The sequence below is a fragment of the Heptranchias perlo genome, chromosome 5 (assembly GCF_035084215.1).
Source record: "Heptranchias perlo isolate sHepPer1 chromosome 5, sHepPer1.hap1, whole genome shotgun sequence".
In the NCBI taxonomy this organism is placed as follows: Eukaryota; Metazoa; Chordata; class Chondrichthyes; order Hexanchiformes; family Hexanchidae; genus Heptranchias; species Heptranchias perlo.
In genome coordinates, this window is record NC_090329.1 from 91,966,649 (window position 1) to 91,982,375 (window position 15,727).

General features: G+C 44.3%; 1 protein-coding gene and 1 long non-coding RNA gene across 2 annotated transcripts in view; one reads left to right on the top strand and one right to left on the bottom strand.

The window, feature by feature from the left end:
• LOC137321923 (fibrocystin-like) overlaps nucleotides 1–15,727 on the bottom strand; it is a 440,431-nt gene that overhangs the window by 400,910 nt on the left and 23,794 nt on the right. Inside the window, exons 6-8 of the mRNA XM_067984789.1 lie at nucleotides 7,773–7,830; nucleotides 5,791–5,869; nucleotides 3,359–3,433 (exon numbers count right to left, since the gene is read on the bottom strand). Of these exons, the coding sequence (XP_067840890.1) occupies nucleotides 3,359–3,433; nucleotides 5,791–5,869; nucleotides 7,773–7,830 (212 nt within the window). The remainder of the gene's footprint in view (nucleotides 1–3,358; nucleotides 3,434–5,790; nucleotides 5,870–7,772; nucleotides 7,831–15,727) is intronic.
• Nucleotides 1–15,727, top strand: part of LOC137321924 (uncharacterized) — a 55,042-nt gene that overhangs the window by 14,464 nt on the left and 24,851 nt on the right. The gene's annotated exons all lie outside the window — the stretch shown is intronic.

Here is a 15,727-nt window from a genome sequence, read left to right on the forward strand (position 1 = left end):
AAGGTCGGTGGCTGAATGTCCTTGACTGCTGAAGTGTTCCCCGACTGGGAGGGAACCCTTCTGTTTGGCGATTGTTGCGCGGTGTCCGTTCATCCGTTGTCGCAACGTCTGCATGGTCTCGCCAATGTACCATGCTCTGGGGCATCCTTTCCTGCAACGTATGAGGTAGACAATGTTGGCCGAGTCACAGGAGTATGAACCATGCACCTGGTGGGTGGTGTCCTCTCGTGTGATGGTGGTATCTGTGTCGATGATCTGGCATGTCTTGCAGAGGTTACCGTGGCAGGGTTGTGTGGTGTCGTGGACGCTGTTCTCCTGAAAGCGGGGTAATTTGCTGCAAACGATGGTCTGTTTGAGGTTGGGTGGCTGTTTAAAGGCGAGTAGTGGAGGTGTGGGGATGGCCATAGCGAGGTGTTCGTCGTCATTGATGACATGTTGAAGGCATCTCCACATCATCTGTTTTTTTAGTTCTGGCCGTTTGTATATTCGGTGGCCCTGTAGGTAACACCTATCTGTCTGAACACTTTGGTTGCCTTGGCAACGGGCAGTTGAAAAGACTATCTGTAATCTCCAGGCATTGTTCTGTGATTTATAAATGCAATAGGTTCGAGGATTTCATTTCCACATTCACCTGAGGAAGGAGGAAGCCTCCGAAAGCTTGTGGATTTTAAAATAAAATTGTTGGACTATAACTTGGTGTTGTAAAATTGTTTACAATTGTCAACCCCAGTCCATCACCGGCATCTCCACATCATACTTAGTACAAGGCAGCACGCTGGATGCAAAGTTTTGGACAAATTGGAGTTTTTGCAGGGTGACAGTCAGGAAGCTGATGAGCAAGGCATTGATATAATCATGACTAAAAGTGTGGATCAGGGTTGTGACACCAATGGAGGGCACTGAAATTTAAAATCTTCATCCTCATCTGCAAATGTCTTCATGGCTTTCCCAACCTCCCTCCCATCCCATCCCATCCCCTCCAGTCATCTGACTCTGGCCTTCTATGAATCCACCACTCCTCCACTCCACCATCTGTCCTAATGGGACACACAAATCGGTTTTGTGCAGATTTCAACCTAGCTTTCAGTCATCTCTTTTAACTCACTCACACAAGCTCAGTTTCCATTCCTCTATGACATATCATGGGGCATTTTTCTAAATTAAAGGTGCTATATAATGCAAATGTAAACAATCTTACAACACCAAGTTATAGTCCAACAATTTTATCTGAAAATCACAAGCTTTCGGAGGCTTCCTCCTTCGTCAGGTGAATGTCAGGAAATCCTTGAACCTTTCGCATTTATATTCAGAGAACAATACCTGGTGATTACAGATAATCATTCCAACTGCCCGTTGTCAAGGCAATCAAAGTGTTCAGACAGAGAGGTGTTACCTACAGGACCACCGAATATACAAACGGCCAGAACACAAAACAGAGAGAGAGAGGGAGAAACATCCGAAAGGAAGAGAAAGACTGAAAATGACCCATTGAATTAAAAACAGATAACTTTTATTCGCTGGTGGGGTTACGTGTAGCGCGACATGAACCCAAGATCCCGGTTGAGGCTGTCCTCATGGGTGCGGAACTTGGCTATCAATATCTGCTCGACGATTTTGCGTTGTCGTGTGCCTCGAAGGCCGCCTTGGAGTACGCTTAACCGAAGATCGGTGGCTGAATGTCCTTGACTGCTGAAGTGTTCCCCGACTGGGAGGGAACCCTCCTGTCTGGCAATTGTTGCGCGGTGTCCGTTCATCCGTTGTCGCAGTGTCTGCATGGTCTCGCCAATGTACCATGCTCCGGGGCATCCTTTCCTGCAACGTATGAGGTAGACAACGTTGGCCGAGTCACAGGAGTATGAACCATGCACCTGGTGGGTGGTGTCCTCTCGTGTGATGGTGGTATCCGTGTCAATGATCTGGCATGTCTTGCAAAGGTTGCCATGGCAGGGTTGTGTGGTGTCGTGGACGCTATTCTCCTGAAAACTGGGTAATTTGCTGCGAACGATGGTCTGTTTGAGGTTGGGTGGCTGTTTAAAGGCGAGTAGTGGAGGTGTGGGGATGGCCATAGCGAGGTGTTCGTCGTCATCGATGACATGTTGAAGGCTGCGGAGAACATGGCATAGTTTCTCCGCTCCGCGGAAGTACTGGACGACGAAGGGTACTCTGTTGGTTGCGTCCCATGTTAGTCTTCTGAGGAGTTCTATGCGATTTTTCGCTGTGGCCCGTCGGAACTGTCGATCGACGAGTCGAGCGTCATATCCCGTTCTTACGAGGGTGTCTTTCAGCGTCTGTAGGTGTCCATCGCGTTCCTCCTCGTCTGAGCAGATCCTGTGTATTCGCAGGGCCTGTCCATAGGGGACGGCCTCTTTGACGTGGTTAGGGTGGAAGCTGGAAAAGTGGAGCATCGTGAGGTTGTCCGTGGGCTTGCGGTAGAGTGAGGTGCTGAGGTGCCCGTCTTTGATGGAGATTCGTGTGTCCAAGAAAGAAACCGATTATGCAAGTTGCGGTTGAGAGCAAAAGGTAGCCCACATCATTGCATAAATCACACCCAAAGTCATTAAGATGCAACATATGCAGCAGAGTTTGCAATACCTCCAGGTTGCTCATTCCTTCCTTTCCACCTGCACACAATCCACCAAGAGGAGCTAATTCAAAGCACTTTAGGTAAAACTAGACACCCATTTTCTGATGTGCCTGTGTACTGCAGAAATTTTCATAGTCAATGTAGCACTGGCACAGGAAAATTATGAGCGTTTAGCCCAGAATATTCTGATCGTTTTTTTCTCAGTCCGAATAATGGAGGAGGCGTTTCTTGCCCAGTTTCTACATATTCTTTAAAATAAAATTGTCCTTATTTTACATATGAACATAAGCAAATGAAGGCGATCAAAAGGAATTCCAGGAGGCCACAGTGATCATGAGATATCGCCCAACATCTCACTTAGCTTTTGTACACAGTGATGTCCGCCTCAGTCTGGAAGTTGTCCATCTAATACTTTTTCAATATTTGCATTTTTATCAAGGAGGTAAGGCAAGCTAATAAATGAGGGGGATAATACTGCACTTACACTTGCAGGTATATTTTAAGGGAAACCCATTTTACACTTGCACTAGCTTTATCACTAACATTAGCGACCACCAGAAAATTATACCTCCTTATCTTTTAAATTTTAGTCGTACACACAGTATGAATTTTTGTATGTTTTACAATATGTTCCTCCTGCTTGTATTTTATATGTTTTATTATGGAAAAAATCATTTAAATATAAACAGGAAAGGATTTACTTTGAAAAGCCACAGTACTCCATAAGGAGATATGGCAGTCAGGCATTCTATAGCAAACATGTTGGTTACTTACACAATCTTGCTTTTTTTATTTACAAATGAGCAGACAGTTTTTAGTGCATCTCTCTGTGATTCTAGAATGATGGGCCTGAAAGATAGATATCAGTTATTAGAAACAGTTTTCTTTTATTTGAAGCACAATCATCTAAATACAGAATGCAGCCCTACAATTGTTTGGGGTGTCCAGCACTATGGTTAACACCACAGACTATGCTTCAACCAAGAGGGCTGCAAAACAACAGGCCTGTGGCAACATCATTCTTAAACTAATTGCTAGGCATGGAAGAGTGGTTCAGGATAACTAGGATAATCAGGATAACGGCTAGAAATTCGTCTGGTGGTTTCCCCATGGGAATAGCAAATTCCCATGGAAGGCCAATGCACCATTATTGAGCTAAAGAATGTATGCAAGAGTGGAATTTGCTGGGGGGAAACGCAATATATTAAATGTAATTAGACCCACTGTTGTGATTTCAAGCCAAACCCAAATATGACAGCTAGTCCACCAGCCACAGTTGAAATGAATTTTGTCAGCTTTCAGCCAAGTCACTTTAATGGAAGGAAATATGGGGTGCTAAATTGGGCCGTGTAACGCCCGTTGTTTCGGCGCTATGTAGCCTCCCGAAGTGCCAAAATGGCGTCTTGACTGGGCATTCACGTTTCCAGCATGATGTGCGCCGGCCGCCATCTTGGTATAGGAGATAGCGCAGGCGCAGATAACGAAAGCCGGAAGCATGTAAAGAAAGGAGAAAATGGCTTCAATCAGTGTGCAACGCTGATTTAAAGTGATAGACACCATTTTGGGACTTAACGCTCAATTCAACGCACAGTCTTAACCCCGACCATCTGATCGTGTCTTAGAGTGCCTGGAGGACCCCCCACCAGCACTATTTAAAGGGACCATGCAGGATTTACAGGTTAGTGGCTGGATTATTGCTTCTGGCTGCCGGGACATTTGTAACTGTTTTTGGAGGTCTCCTATACTTGAATACTAGGTCTAGGGGACATAGCCTAACATTTAGAGCCAGGACGTGCAGGAGCGAAGTTAGGAAATGCTTCTACACGCCAAGGTTGGGAGAAGTTTGGAACGTTCTTCTGTAAACGGCAGTTGATGCTAGCTCAATTGTGAATTCTAATTCTGAAATTGATAGATATCTGTGAACCAAGGGTATTAAGGGATATGGGGCTAAGGCGGGTATATGGAGTTAGATCACAGGTCAACCATGATCTCACTGAATGGCGGAACAGGTTCAAGGGGCTAAATGCCACTGCCATTTTCTGCCTCCTGATATGCGCCACCTTCTCCTGCAAGAAAGTGAGACGTGTGTCTGGGTGATGTGCCTGTCATGGTTGAACAGCTGCCAGTGTGTGTGGCCTGTGAATTGTGGGTGGGCGGCTTGCAACAGTGGTAATGTGTAAGGGTGAGAGGAAGCATCTGATTGGAAGAGTTGAGTACTGATGGAAATAGTTTGTTGGTATGTGAGTGATGGGGGTGTAGTGCGTGGAGCAGTGGATGTGGCTAGTGGTGCAGTTGGTAGGAGATGCCACTTGACAGTTGACCTCACTCACCTTGCCCACTCGTGTCAAAGCATTGAACTTCTTCCTGTACTGCATCCATGTTCATGATGCTGTGCGCCTGACATTCAGTTCATCCCCTGCTGCATCCCATTGCCTTTTGTGCATATGTCTGGGGGGCCTCTTGCCACACCCCCCCCCCACCCCCGCGGATGTAGGATGCCCCTCCTTCTGTCCATCTCTTGCACCAAGGCCTCTAGTGCATCAGCAGAGAACTTTGGTGCACGATCTCTCACAGGTCTGGTACAAACTCAGATCGACAGATTGGTGAGGTCTGGCGTGCAGATTGGAGGATGTGGGATTTAGTAGTGCGCAACCTTTATTCAATGTTTTGACATAACTCATCAGTGTGTAAATATAGGGATGGGACCTGCATCTGTGTATTATGTGTGCAATGTCTGATCTCCATTCGGACTCCAAGCTGACAGCAGACTGTTATTTTCAGCAAATGACAAGTACCAGCTACCTTTAAGAGATTTGTAACAGACAGCCTGCCATTAAGAGATTGGAGCTTCCCCCTGCTGGTGGAAAGTGCGAATTGCGTGGAATCCACGTTCAACGCTGATTTCCAACGCAGATTACAAGTATGTCCTCAGGCCTGATGAAAGTTTCGTCCTGCCTGTGCAGGGGTCACTGGGCACGAGGTAATAGCAGATCGCGCTACCCCCGCCCAAAAACAGGCCCTATCCAATTTTTTTTTTCCCCCATGATGTGCATCATTCCACCCTGTACTCTGTGTGCATCCTCTCAAGCAAACACAGAGAGGCATTAGTGTCATAAATCTGAGTACTTTCTCTGCTCTCGCATTTGACGGGCAAAACTCAGGGAGAAAACAAAGAAGGAGATGGAATTAAAATAATATTAAATTACCCATCAATCTGCTCCACATTGAACTCATAAGTTTCAAATCTTCTTGTATAGATCCATCCATAAACCTGGAGCATTGTTCCTGTGGAAAACAGTATTTAATTATGGTTATTAGTGTTAAGGATCCCCATCAAGAGATTCAGCTAGGCAGAAATTCTTAGTGCCTACCCCCTGCCCATCCCCCCCCCCACCCCCTCCTTTCCTTCATTCATGGTTGCAGGGCCCAGAACTCATGGGTACTATTCTGAAAAGAAGGACGTTCAAGGCACATCATACCTACATGAAGGTTCCAAGATCAGTATCTGAGCATGTGCAGCAACTGATAGCTGTGACTCTGGAGTCTACAGCCCTGATTTACGACAGCATCGGAGAAGCTTTTTCCTCCTTGAAGGAATCAATAGAATAAGTGCCGACTTCAGCAGAGGCTGTGACAATCCCCCCACCTCTAAAGCAACCAGGGGCCAGTTGGTGACTCGTAATCTACGGTGGGCTCCCAAAGAAATTTAAATTTTTCTTGTTTTAAAACTACAATTTACAATTTTTTAAGAAAACAAGTATTTTTGGAGCAGTGGGGAGGGTGATAAAATATAAGATTGATTTAACTGGAAAGGATTAATAAAAATTATCCTATACAGCATGTCTAATGGCTATTTACAAAATACCTGTATCATTATGTATGCGTAAAATAATGACTAATAGCTCTAAAGACTAGGTGATAATAAGATCCAGCTCCTAACTTTGTTAGATAGCACCATGCATAGGACAGCGTACTCTACTGAAATGCAATCTACTGTAAAGGATTATTTGCTGATGCATTCCTTCTTCCCTTGTTCCTTGTATTTTATGCCTTCAGTTGCTGGTCAGAGGTAGCCTCAGAGCAGCCATTTTGTTTAGAATCCTCTCGCCACTGACATGAATAGGGATAGCTGACAGTGGGCAACATGCCCAGTTTATGATGTTACTGCAGACGGGATTTTTAAGGAATGGATTTTCTTACTTATAAATTAATAAGTTATTCCATAAGATAACAGGGTTAAAAGTCATTTACTGGCTTTCATAGGAATTAAGTAATAACAGTTATCATTGTATGCTTAAGATCACACTTATGATAATATGATTTACCAGAGAATTCACACGTTACAGTTCTCGAGCTGGAGGGGAACAGCTGGCCAGGCCTTGTCACATTCTGAAAAATCTAACACCCTTCTTTATATATTTTTTCTCCAGTGCGGATTCATAAGTTATGGAACAATTACCTCATCCCATTATTCACTTAATTAATTTCAGTTTTAACAAGAAGGCCTCTCGTGCACCTTATCAAGGCTTTATAATGACTGAGTTGTCAATCAAATCATTCAACTGAAGACAGTAATAGGGGCCCAAGACTCTCCTACAGGCGAGTTATCATTTGCCTTGCGCAGATGTGTCCTTGGAGGAGTTAAACCCTAGGAGGACAGCTATCTATGGGGCTAGGACAAAGAAAGCTTGTAGCTTATCAACTAAAGTCTTTGTCTGGTAACTTTTAATTCCCACTGAACATTGACACTCACTTAACAAGCAAAAGCTAAAAGTTAATATAAAGAATTAACCCTTTCCTTACAGGATCCTGTAGAAAATGGACACTCTGTAGATGCCTCCGAACAACAGCTTGAAAGGATAAAACACATGAACAGTGTCCTGGTATCTCTCTTTACAAATATTTTAGGATATGTGACAATTCAGATGAATAAACTTCCCCTTTAATTCCATATTACAATTCACAGCAGTGTTTTGAATGTTTTCATTCGTATAACTGACACCAGTGTTGAAATGTCAAAGGCATGGTCAAAAACTTTACTTTACACTAATTCTTCACACCGCAGTACTGATTCAAATGTTTTTATTACATCTGTTCAGCAGTGTAATTAAAATGACTAAAATGTTCAAACTCTCACTAAAATCGTGCCTCACTCGTGTTTACACTACTCTGGCATTTTCTACTATACCTGGTATTCCAGAAGGAGGATTTACTTGGTAAATAACTGGCATGTTCCTTGATGTAAACTGAACAGAAAAGAAATACCAGTGAACATTTAATAAATGTGTTTATTTCATACAGAGCCTAAATATGTATTTTTTTCATTCTATCACTGAGATCTTTATGAAAACATTGTTGTGAAGATGTGCTTTCAAAGCATTGAGGCTGATAGTTTCCTCTTTGCATTAGGTTTAACAAAATCTGTTAACATATTTCCAAATAACAGGGCTGATTTCCTAAGTTTCTCCCCTGGGGAATGCCCACTCCCCAGACGCAAAGGTCAGGAAAAATAGGATGGAGCCACATCATGCCGAGCCTCCACCCCCTTTAATTTTCCCCAGGATTTTTGGGGCTTCTCCAGCAGGATGGAACTGGGCCCGCACCTGAAATAGGCACGGCCCCACCTCATCAATGCATATAAGGTAGGAGAGAATGTCCCCAGCCCTTCAGCCTCAATCTTTTTGGCAGCTATGGCCCACGCACAGGGGCAAATCATGAAGATGGCACTCAGCTTGCAACAGGAACCCCTCCCCCTCAGACCAGCTGATCTCCAGCAGCAGTTAACAGGTCCTGAGGTTGGCTTCAATTTCCTCCCCAGTTTTCCAATCCTAGGCCCAGCAAGGTAGCCAGCACTTTAGCTACACTGCCCCTGGCCCACCTTGGCAGAAGGGAGCCAGGAAAATCAGCCTCCGACTAACACTGCAGAAATTATTGGGGCTCATACTTTTGTTATTAATCCACCAGCCCTCAACTATGCATGTCACAACAAGGACTTAGATTGATTCTGACTGTGACTTCACCCCGAGAGAAATCAGGAAAATTTACCGATGTGATACAGCTTTATAGGAAACTCTGGGGCTTCCAGACAAGCAAGAATTACCAAACCAAGTCACAGCAAAATATGACAAGAGTATTTATAAGTCAAGTTTGTTCAAGTATTTTGTCCTTGTGGGCCGCAATTGTGCATACCATAGAGCCTCGGGGCCACATATCAAATTTAAATCCATTAATTTGCATATATCTCATTTAAGAATATAAGAAAGATAGGGAAGGAAAGAAAGGAGGGGGTTGGGATGGCAGTATTGAATAAGGAGAATATTGCAGTGCTGGACAAAGAGGATGTCCTGGAGGGGTCAAGGACAGAATCTATTTGGTTAGAGTTAAGAAACAATAAATGTGCCATTACACTACTGGGTACATTCTGTAGGCCACCAAATAATGGGAAGGATATAGAAGAACAAATCTGCAGGGAAATTACAGAGAGGTGCAAGAGCTATAGAGTAGAGATAATGAGGAACTTCAAGTACCCCAATATAGACTGGGATAGGCAGGCAAAACTGTAATCAAACAACGGGCAGCCTTTAAAGAGGAGGTGGTACAGATACAGTCTAGGTATATTCCCATGAGGGGGAAAGGTGGAGCAGCCAAAGCCAGAGCTTCCTGGATGACAAAAGGGATAGAGAGTAAGGTGAAGCAGAAAAAAGGGGTCAGGTTGATAATACAAGTGAGAACCAGGCTGAATATAGAAAGTACAGAGGAGAAGTGAAAAAGGAAATAAGAGGGGCAAAGAGAGAGTATGAGAATAGAATGGCAAATAACATAAAAGGGAATCCAAAAGTCTTCTATAGGCATATAAACAGTAAACAGATAGTAAAAGGAGGGGTGGGATCGATTACGGACTAAAAAGGAGATCTACGCATGGGGGCAGAGGACATGGCTGAGGTAGTAAATGAGTACTTTGCATCTGTCTTTACCAAGGAAGAAGATGCTGCCAAAGTCACAGTAAAAAAAGAGGTAGTTGAGATACTGAAAGGACTAAAAATTGAAAAAAAGGAGCTACTAGAAAGGCAATCTGTACTTAAAGTAGCTAAATCACCCGATCCGGATGGGATGCATCCTAGGTTGCTGAGGGAAGTAAGGATGAAAATTGTGGAGGTTCTGGCTATAATCTTCCAAACATCCTTAGATACGACGGTGGTGCCAGAGGACTGGAGAATTGCAAATGTTACACCCTTGTTCAAAACAGGGTGTAAGGATAAACCCAGGAACTATAGACCAGTCAGTTTAACCTCAGTGGTGGGGAAACTTTTGATAATCTGGGACAAAATTAACAGTCACTTGGATAAGTGTGGATTAATTAAGGAAAGCCAGCACAGATTTGTTAAAGGCAAATCGTGTTTAACTAACTTGATTGAACTTTTTGAGGTGGTAACAGAAAGGGTTGATGCGGGCAATGCTGTTGAGGTGATGTATATGAACTTCCAAAAGGCGTTTGATAATAGGCTTGTCATCAAAGTTGAAGCCCATGGAATAAAAGGGGCAGTGGCGACATGGATACAAAATTAGCTAAGTGACAGGAAACAGAGAGTTGCGGTGAATGGTTGTTTTTCGGATTGGAGGGAGATGTACAGTGGTGTTCCCCAGGGGTCGGTGCTGGGACCACTGCTTTTGTGATATATATTAATGACTTGGACTTGGATATACAGGGCACAATTTCAAAATTTGCAGATGACATAAAACTTGGAAGTGTAGTGAACAGTGAGGAGGATAGTGATAGACTTCAAGAGGACATAGACAGGCTGATGGAATGGGCAGGCCCGTGGGCAGATGAAATTTAAAACAGAAAAGTGCGAAGTGATACATTTTGATAGAAAGAATGAAGATAGGCAATATAAGCTAAAGGGTACAATTCTAAAAGGGGTTCAGGAACAGAGAGATCTGAGGGTTTCTGAGCACAAATCGTTGAAGGTGGCAAGGCAGGTTGAGAAAACGGTTAAAAAAGCACACGGGATCCTGGGCTTTATAAATAGAGGCACAGAGTACAAAAGCAAGGAAGTCATGATTAACCTTTATAAAACACTGGTTCGGTCACAAATGGAGTATTGTGTCCAATTCTGGGCATCGCACTTTAGGAAGGATGTGAGGGCCTTAGAGAGGGTGCAGAAGAGGTTTACTAGAATGGTTCCAGGGATGAAGGACTTCAGTTACTTGGATAGACTGGAGAAGCTGGGTTGTTCTCCTTAGAGCAGAGAAGTTTAAGAGGAGATTTGATAGAGGTATTCAAAATCATGAAGGATCCAGATGAAGTAAATAAAGAGAAACTGTTCCCATTGGCAGAAGGGTCAAGAACCAGAGGACATAAATTTAAGGTGATTGGCAAAAGAACCAAAAGCGAACCAACCAGGGAAGAGGCCATTTTAGATCTGGTAATGGGTAATGAGACAGAATTAATTAATGACCTCAAAGTAAAGGATTCCTTAGGAAACAGTGATCATATTATGATAGAATTTCACATCCATTTTGAGAGTGAAGATCTTGGACCTGAAGCTACTATATTAAACCTAAATAAGGGCAATTACAAAGGCATGAGGACAGCGTTGGCTAAAGTGGGCTGGGAAAACAGATTAGAAGGTATGATGGTGGATAAGCAGTTGCAGACATTTAGAAAGATATTTCATGACTCTCAACAAAAATATATTCCAGTAGGGAGGAAAGACTCCACGAGAAGTGTCTACCAACCATGGCTAACTAAGGAAGTTAAGGATGGTTTCAAGTTAAAAACTCCCAAACCCACAACCTCTGCCACCTAGAAGAACAAGGGCAGCAGGCACATGGGAACAAATCCACCTGCACGTTCCCCTCCAAGTCACACACCATCCCGACTTGGAAATATATCGCCGTTCCATCATCGTTGCTGGGTCAAAATCCTGGAACTCCCAACCTAACAACACTGTGGGAGAACCTTTACCACACGGACTGCAGCGGTTCAAGAAGGCAGCTCACCACCACATTCTCAAGGGCAATTAAGAATGGGCAATAAATGCTGGCCTTGCCAGCGACACCCACATCCCATTAACGAAAAAAAACAAAGAATACTACATGGCAAAGATTACTGGTAAGCCCAAAGATTGGGAAAACTTTAGAAACCAGCAAAGGAGGACTAAAAAAAATAAAAAGGGAGAACATAATTTATGAGAGTAAACTAGCAAGAAATATAAAAACTGACAGTAAAATCTTTAACAAGTATTTAAAAAGGAAGAGAGTAGCTAAAGTAAGTATAAGTCCCTCAGAGGATGAGACTAGGGAAATAATAATGGAAAACAAGGAAATGGCAGAGGCATTGAACAAATATTTTGTATCTGTCTTCACAGTAGAAGACACTAAAAGCATACCAATAATAGTAGATAATCAAGGGGCAAAGGGGAGGGAGGATCTAAAAACTCACTAGAGGAAAAAGTACTAGGTAAACTAATGGGTCTTCAGGCTGACAAGTCCCCTGAACCCGATGGCTTGCATCAGAGGGTCTTAAAGGAAGAGGCTACAGAGATAGTGGATGCGTTGGTTGTAATCTTCCAAAATTCACTAGATTCTGGAAAGGTCCCAGTGGATTAGAAAACTGCAAATGTAACACTCCTATTCAAGAAAGCAGAGAGACAGAAAGCAGGTAACTATAGGCCAATTAGCCTATCATCTGTCATTGAGAAAATGCTAGAATCGATTATTAAGGAAGTAGTAGTAGGACATTTAGAGACTCATAATACAATCAAGGAGAGTAAATATGGTTTTATGAATCGTGTTTGACAAAGTTATTAGAGTTCTTCGAGGAAGTAACGGGCAGGGTGGATGCAGTATATTTAGAGTTCCAAAAGGCATTCGATAAGGTGCCACATAAAAGGTTACTGCACAAGGTAAGAGCTCATGGTTTTGGAAGTAATATATTAGCATGGAGAGAGGATTGACGAACTAACAGAAAACAGAGAGTCAAGATAAAGGAGTCATTTTCAGGATGGCAATCTGTAACTAGTGGGATGCCGCAGGGATCAGTGCTGGGGCCTCAACTATTTACGATCTATATCAATGACTTGGATGAAGGAAGCGAGTGTACTATGGCCAAATTTGCTGATGATACAAAGATAGGTGGAAAAGTAAGTTGTGAGGAGGACACAAGGGCCCCGATATTACCAGGGAGGCGGGTTGGCAGCGGGGGGGGGGGTCAACAGGGCGCGTGGGTAACCCGTGTGATCGCAAGTAAATTGAAGCCACTTACCTTGGCTTCCGGGTTTCCCGTTGGAAACCTGCGCAGTAGGCGGACTGTGCACCCGCATCACAGGCTGTCAGCTGGAGGAGCCCTATTTAAAGGGGCAGTCCTCCAATGCTGCTCCTGCAGTAAACAGCCAAAATTACACCCTGGAGCAGCCCAGGGGAAAGGCTGCTCCCAGGTTTAATGATGACTCACTCCAGGTCTTACTGAATGGGGTGAGGAGGAGAGGGAGGACAGAGATCTTCTCCCCGGCGGATGGGAGGAAGTGGCCTGCCTCTGCCACCAAGAAGGCCTGGCTTGAGGTGGCAGAGGAGGTCAGCAGCACCAGCAACATATCCCGCACCTGGATACAGTGCAGAAAGTGCTTCAATGACCTAAGTAGGTCAGCCAAAGTGAGTACACTTACTCATTCCCCTACACTCCATCTTCCACATCACCGCCCCCCACCCCACAACTCCTTCTGCACTGCCAACACTCACATCACTCACATGATCCTGTAATCTATCACATCACTCCTCACACCCACTCACACCTCATCCTCAACTAACCTGCACTTACTCACCTCCCCAGTACTCATCCCACCACTACCACTCAACCCAATCCTCATACAATCTCACTCTCTGATGGATCTCTTTCACGGTCACCCTCACCCAACCTGCCACTACCTCTGCTGCAGCCACAGGGGATGCATCATATATGAGTAGTAGGAAGCGTGAGGCAAAGGTTTTGTGAGCACAAAGGGGATGCACAAGGTTGTTTGACGGTTTGTCAAGTTTTCTATTTATATTTGATTTTGGTTCAACTCACATTAAATATTATATTGTCACCACTACTGCCACGTCTTGGCTATTCTTGACTGGCTTGTGCAATAAGTCCCTTTCATGAGGTTCTCCATGAACACCCACACTTGATGCCACCCATTGGGTCACCCTACAGTGGGTGTATGTGTAGTTACACAACTATTTTGTGCAGGTGCCTGTGGCGCAGCACTGTGTTGTGGAGCTCCATGTGGTGGAGGTGGACGGCGTGCCTGGCGATGTTGCTCGTCCTCGGATGAAGTGATGAATGCAGCCATGGCGCCCCCCACCCCATCCTGACGGTGTGAGTTTGAGGGGGTCCGCAAAGTAGGGAAATGTGTTTGCACAGCAGAGCTGAGGGTATAAATTAATCATTTTGAGTGTAAAGACAAAGGTATTGCAGCCAAAACTTTGTCTGAAGTGACATAGCGCCCTTCTGCAATAAATGAGGTATTCCCCCCAACTGTCAAAAAATCCTTTGTATCTCCCACTGGCTGCTGGCTGAAACATGTCTGCTTAAACAGGGAGTGTTTCCCACAGCCTGAGAAGACTTGAAAATTCCACCCCTGCCAAAATCTCCTGTCAAAGAGGTCTGTCAAGGACCTCAACTAGGTAAGTAAGTATTTAAATTGTCATCTCGCCGGCTTTAATTGCCGGTGGGAGTCCCGCATGCGGGAGCTGCGCGCACACCCGAACGCGTCACTGGGGAACCCATAAGTGGGCGGATTGGAGCCGTCTCCGGACCCACTTCGGGATTTCCAGATTTTACGAGCCATCCCCCTCCCCCAATGCACCCACTCGGCCATCTTAAAATCGACCCCAAAGTGTCTGCAAAGGGATATTGACAGGTTAAGCGAATGGGCAAAAATTTGGCAGATGGAGTATAATGTGGGAAAATGTGAAGTCACGCACTTTGGTAGGAAGAATAAAAAAGCAAAATATTATGTAAATGGAGAAAGACTCCAGAATGCTGCAGTACAGAGGGATTTGGGTGTCCTCATACGTGAAACACATAATGTTAGCATACAGGTGCAGCAGGTAATTGGGAACGCAAATGGAATATTGGCCTTTATTTCAAGGGGGATGGAGTATAGAGGCAGGGAAGTCTTGATACAACTGTACAGGGTGCTGGTGAGACCACACCTAAAGTACTGTGTACAGTTTTGGTCCCCTTATTTAAGGAAGGATATACTTGCATTGGAGGTGGTTCAGAGAAGGTTCACTAGGTTGATTTCAGGTATGGAAGGGTTTTCTTATGAGGAAAGATTGAACAGGTTGGGTCTATACTCACTGGAGTTTAGAAGAATGAGAGGAGATCTTATTGAAACATATAAGATACTGAGGGGGCTTGACAGGGTAAATGCTGAGAGGATGTTTCCCCTCATAGGGGAATCTAGAACTAGGGAGCATAGTCTCAGAATAAGGGGTCGCCCATTTAAGACAGAGATGAGGAGAAATTTCTTCTCTCAGGGGGTTGTGAACCTTTGGAATTCTTTGCCCCAAAGAGCAGTGGAGGCTGAGTCATTGAATATATTCAAGGCTGAATTAGACAAATTTTTGATCAGCAAGGGAGTCAAAGGATATGGGGAACAGGCGGGAAAGTGGAGTTGAGGCCAGAATCAGATCAGCCATGATCTCATTGAATGGCGGAGCAGGCTCGAAGGGCCAAATGGCCTACTCCTGCTCCTATCTTTTATGTTTTTATGACATGAGGAAACGCTTTTTTACACAGTGAGTGGTTATGATCTGGAATGCACTGCCTGAGGGAGTGGTGGAGGCAGATTCAATCATGGCCTTCAAAAGGGAACTGAATAAGTACTTGAAGGGAAAAAATTTGCTGGGCAACGCGAAAAGGGCGGGGGAGTGGGACTAGCTGGATTGCTCTTGCAGAGAGCCGGCACGGACTCGACGGGCCAAATGGCCTCCTTCCGTGCTGTAACCTTTCTATGATCTCAAGTTACTGATACTAACAGATCTTGGTGTATTTATTAACCAATGATGCAACAGCACAAAGGACACCGCTTTCCAACACTTCAGGCCCCCAAATTCAACATGACAAATCAGCAAATAAGAAATATAGAGCTT